Source organism: Piliocolobus tephrosceles, chromosome 19 (genome assembly GCF_002776525.5).
Source record: "Piliocolobus tephrosceles isolate RC106 chromosome 19, ASM277652v3, whole genome shotgun sequence".
Classification (NCBI taxonomy): Eukaryota; Metazoa; Chordata; class Mammalia; order Primates; family Cercopithecidae; genus Piliocolobus; species Piliocolobus tephrosceles.
In genome coordinates this window covers 35042253-35047271 of record NC_045452.1, presented here as the reverse complement: position 1 = coordinate 35047271, position 5019 = coordinate 35042253, and the positions used below count along the sequence as shown (strand labels likewise).

At 61.3% G+C, this 5019-nt stretch overlaps 1 protein-coding gene across 1 annotated transcript in view; it reads left to right on the top strand.

Annotated features, from left to right (window-relative positions):
* Positions 1 to 5019, top strand: part of PFKL (phosphofructokinase, liver type) — a 36740-nt gene that overhangs the window by 4057 nt on the left and 27664 nt on the right. The window contains exon 2 of the mRNA XM_026447469.2: positions 2776 to 2849. Coding sequence (XP_026303254.1) covers positions 2776 to 2849 — 74 coding nt within the window. The remainder of the gene's footprint in view (positions 1 to 2775; positions 2850 to 5019) is intronic.

Below are 5019 nucleotides of genomic sequence, written 5' to 3'. Positions count from 1 at the left end.
GCCGCAGTGCCATGCCCAGGCCCCCTGACAAGCCCACCAGGCAGCTGCTGAGATGGCTGTGACCCTAGGCTGACCCGCCGAGTGGCACACAGACTCCGCCTGGAGCTGGGGAGACCAGAGAGGCCTTGTGGGTGGACGGTGGCCTGGGTGCGCTGCTCCTGCCCTCTGCTTGCCCTGCCGAACTGCTGCCTGCCAGATGTGGGCTTGGACCTGTGGTGGGACCAGGTCTGCAGGGAGGGCGAGGGAGGGACGGGGGCTTAGCTTCGGCCAGCTGTGGCTGAGTGGATCTCCCTCACTGCCCCCGACTCCGGTGAGAGTGGGGGACAGGGAACCTGCAGTCACAGCACCGCCTTGGACGCCCAGCCTGGGGCAGCAGGACTTGGCTCTGCCGACTGCTTTTGGTTGTCAGGTGCTTGGGGTGGCTCAGATGTCTGGGCGGTGGGGGCGGGGTGGCTCAGCTGTCTGGGACGGGTGGGGGGCGGCTGTCTGGGTGTGTGTGGGATGCTTGCTGGGCTCCCATCCCCATTTCAGCTGTAGCAGCCCCGCTCCAATCTGTGTGGGGACGTGAGGGAGGCACTGTTCTTTAGAGACGGGGTTGCTTGCTCAAGCGGAGAAGCTGCCAGTGTGGGCAGCTCCAGCTCCCTGCAGGTTCTGTGTTCTGCCTGTTCTGATGTCTGTGCCCCTTCCTCCTGGATGGCTGCCGGGCTTGGCTCTACCCTCCCACCTCCCCGTCGGGATCCCCTGGCTGCTGGTTGGGGAGAGGGGGGAGAGGGCCACCTGCTGAACCTGAGGATGGGTCTGGGTGAGTCCTGCCACTGCTGCCACCTGCTGGCCTCTGGAAGATCCCTCACCTTCCCTCTGGGACCTTGTTGGATCCCTGCAGTGTAAGGATGGTGGCAGATACTCTGGCTGCTCCATGGGAACCCTGCACAGTGTGCCAATCCCTGGGGTTTCTCAAGGCGTGGGGCCTCACCTCACACCTGCTCCCTCCTGCTGAGCCCCAGGTCAAGCTGGAGAGCGGATGAGAAGCCTGTGTAACGAGGGTAGAGGTCAAGAGTCCTCTCGTGGGGGTCTCCATGTTCAAGGGAGCTGCCGAGGCTTGGGCAGGAGCCTCCAGCAAGTCAGCACCTCCACCTCTGCGAGTGCAGGGAGGGGAAGGCCAGGGGCTTTTGAGGGGCACGAGGCTTGGGGACAGAGGACCCGCATGGCTTAGGGATAGATGGCATGGTATGGGTACCGGGAGGGAGGCAGGAAGAACAGGGCTGGTCCCAGGGGAAAGGGCACGCTCAGGCCTGTGACCCAGCCCCAGACCCCACTCAGTGGGGGGACCCCGGCTGCTGGCTTGGGGTTCTTACTCTCTGAAGATCAGGTGGCTTTGGCTGCCCCTTTTTTTTTTTTTTTTTTTTTTGAGAGGGAGTCTTGCTCTGTTGCCCGGGCTGGAGTGCAGTGACCGGAACTCAGCTCACTGCAAGCTCCGCCTCCCGGGTTCATGCCATTCTCCTGCCTCAGCCTCCCGAGTAGCTGGGACTATAAGTGCCCGCCACCTCGCCCGGCTAGTTTCTTGTATTTTTAGTAGAGACGGGGTTTCACCGTGTTAGCCAGGATGGTCTCGATCTCCTGACCTCGTGATCCGCCTGTCTCGGTCTCCCAGACTGCTGGGATTACAGGCTTGAGCCACCGCGCCCGGCCGGCTGCCCCTTTTGTATGAAGTCATGGGTATCTTTTGAGTTGGGCACTCTCAGGAAGAAGGTGTGGGGTACATTAGCACCAGTGTTTCCTGTATGCCAGCTCTCCCATCAATGTCCCTGTCCAGGAAACCGGCTTTGCCAAGGCCCCCGCCGGGATGGGGGCTTTCACTGCAGTCCTGGGAGCCCAGGGCAAGGGGACAGGAAAGAGGAGGTGACCTCAGAGCTTGATGGCACCAGCGTCATGTCCAGGTTGGGGGGTGAGGGTGCCTGAGGCCCTGGGGCAGGGCAGTGCTGTCCCCAGGGTGGCTGAGGTCGGAGGGCCTCTGTTCTTAGTCCCCCATCTCATTGCAGAGGAAGGAGCCCATGCCCATTCCAGCGAGCGCCTTCCTCAGTGCCCAGAGGTGCTCTCTGGGCCCCTCCATCCCCGTGCCGCAGTCTGAATGTCTGGGGTGAGGGCTGGTGTGGGAGGTGCTGGCCTCTTTTCCACCTGCCCACTTCTTATCCTGCTCTGTGGTCAAGGCCTGACCCCGTGGCCTGTGAGTGTGGGGGCTCTGTGGCAGAGGTTGGGGTGGTGGGGTGTGTTCGGGACAGCCACACACGCCTGGTTGCCACGCCCTGCATGGGATGTACCCAGTTTATCTCTGGGCACCATGCTCCAGGTGCTCGGAAGCTGAAGCCTAGAGCCTGCTGGGTTCGCCCGAGCCTCCACCCGGGGGCCCAGGGCCGGTCCTCAGGTTTCCTAGCCTGGTGCCTTCTGAGATGGGGAGGGTGTCCAGGCCTCCCCACCCCCTGCCCTCTGAGATGGGGATGGCCTCCAGGGCCTCCCCCAATCCCCACCCTCTTAGATGGGGAGGGCGTCTAGGCCTCCCCCACCCCCTGCCCTCTTGAGATGGGGAGGGCAACCAGGGCCTTCCCCCACCACCCACCCTCTGAGATGGACACGGTGTCCAGGCTTCTCCCAACCCCTGCCCTCTGAGATGCGAAGGATGATCAGGCCTTTCCAACCCTCTACCCTCTGAGATGGGGAGGGCGTCCAGGGACCTTGCATCTCAGCGTGAGACTGACAGGTTTGCCCTGAACTCCACAGGCATGAACGCTGCTGTCCGGGCTGTGACGCGCATGGGCATTTATGTGGGTGCCAAAGTCTTCCTCATCTATGAGGTAAGGCCAAGGTGGGCTGTGTGTGTGCAGGGAGTGGGGCCTCCTGAGGCCCAGGCCGAGGTGGGTTCTGTGTAGGTCATGGAACAGTGTGGGTCTGGGAGACGGGGTGGTTCTGGCCTGGAGGAGCTGACGAGTACTTGGTCTTGGGGAGTGCGAGGGGGAGCTTGGGGCCAGGCCAAAGGCATCTGCAGAAAGAAGAGACCTGCTGACTCGGAGATTCAGCCTGGCTGGAGGCTCAGAGGCTGCAGGAGGCGGGCCTGGGGGCAGGGAAGGAGCTGGGTGGAGACAGAACCCAGGCCCTGCCTACAGTGATTGGGCCAGGCCCCACCCACCACACCCCTAGCCTGGGCCCTTGTCCTGCCGCGAGGCCTCTGAGTGGGGGCCAGGGGCCTCACCATCTCTGCCCTTGTCCGCCCCAGCCTCCTGCCTCACCACCCAAACCTGGGGAACAGCCCCTGGCAGCAGCTCTGCTGTGTCTGTGTTCATTGTGTTCCCGTAGGAGCAGCGGATGCCCCCCTGCCTCAGCTCCAGTCCCCGTGGGAGATTCGGGGCTCGCCCTCCGTCCTGGGTATTTACACACGCATACTTGCACTCACACGTGCACACACACAGGCGCATTCACACACTTGGGCCACACCACGCAGGCACAGGCTGCATGCTTGCCTTGTCTGGTGGTTTTGCACAAGACAAGATCTTTTGTTATTTTGTTGCCACTTTTTACATAATATGTAGCTGTTTATATAAAATGTAGCAACCCCAGCTCTACAGCTCGGGGTGCTCAGCCCCACTCCGCCCACTGCTCTCCGCTCACTGCTCACCATCCTGGGTCCTAGTTCCCCACCTTGGCCCCCACCTGGCCCCACCTGCCCAGCCCTCCCCCTGCAGGACTGTGTGAATGGATGAGTGAGTGGGCAGTCTGTGCTGGCCCGTCCTCTCCCTGTGGCCAGGCTGGGGTGGGGCTGGGGCCCTGCCAGTGTCGGATTAGGAAGCAGGTCACAGAGCCCTGGGGAGCTGGGTGTGGGGGCCCCTCCAGGCAGGCTGGGCTGTGTCCCTACGAACGCTTCCTGCCACCTGCTCGACCTCCAGTTTCTTCTAAGTGGCAAAGGGCAGAAATTAGGGTTTTCCTGACCCCCATACATTCGTGGTTGGGACAGACTGCTGTGGCACAAGACAGAAAACAGGTTCATCAGTGCAGGGTATGTCCTGGAAAAGGGGAGAAGAGGCACTTGGCCGTGCCTAGAGTCCTGGCTTCTGCAGAGCCCCAGCAGAGACCAGTGCGCCTGGAGAAGCCGAGGGGTACAGGCACGCAATGTGAGGGCCCTCGGAGGTGGGGGAATGCGGGAGAGTGAGTTTATGGGAAAAGGAATGAAGGGGGTGGGCGCGGGTCCTGGGGCTGCCTCTGGGTGCGGACGGTTCTAAGGGGCATTTACGTCCCGTCCAGGCGGGAGCAGGAGGAGCCTTAGTCTTGGGATGCTGTGTGCTGCTTTCCTCTGGAAGGGAGGCAAGGCTGAGAGCTTCCCTGCACCTGCCGCCTAGTGGGCTTTAGGTCAGAAACATCCACATCTAAGAGGAAGATTTTGAGGTGAGACGTTCTGGTATTGCGGCCCGGGGAAGACGTCCCCTCCGTCCTGCAAAGGTTCTTGGAAAAATCTACTTGCGAAAGGCGTAGGGCAAAGGTGCTGGCGTTCACTGTGAACAGGCGTGGAGAGGTGGGGCGAAGATGCTGACCTGCCCTCCTCCCAGGGCAAAGGGACATGGGCAGCCTGGATGATTCTAGAGGGGAAGGAAATTTTTTTTTTTTTTCTTTGAGACAGAGTCTCACTCTGATCCCCAGGCTGGAGTGCACTGGCACAATCTTAGCTCACTGCAACGTCCGCCTCCCGGGTTCAAGCGATTCTCCTGCCTTAGCCTCCCGAGTAGCTGGGATTATAAGCACCCACCACCACACCCGGCTGTTTTTTGTATTTTTAGTAGAGATGGGGTTTCACCATGTTGGCCAGGATGGTCTTGTTTTTTTTTTTTTTGAGACGGAGTCTCGCTCTGTCGCCCAGGCTGGAGTGCAGTGGCTGGATCTCAGCTCACTGCAAGCTCCACCTCCTGGGTTTACGCCATTCTCCTGCCTGAGCCTCCCGAGTAGCTTAGACTACAGGCGCCTGCCACCTCGCCCGGC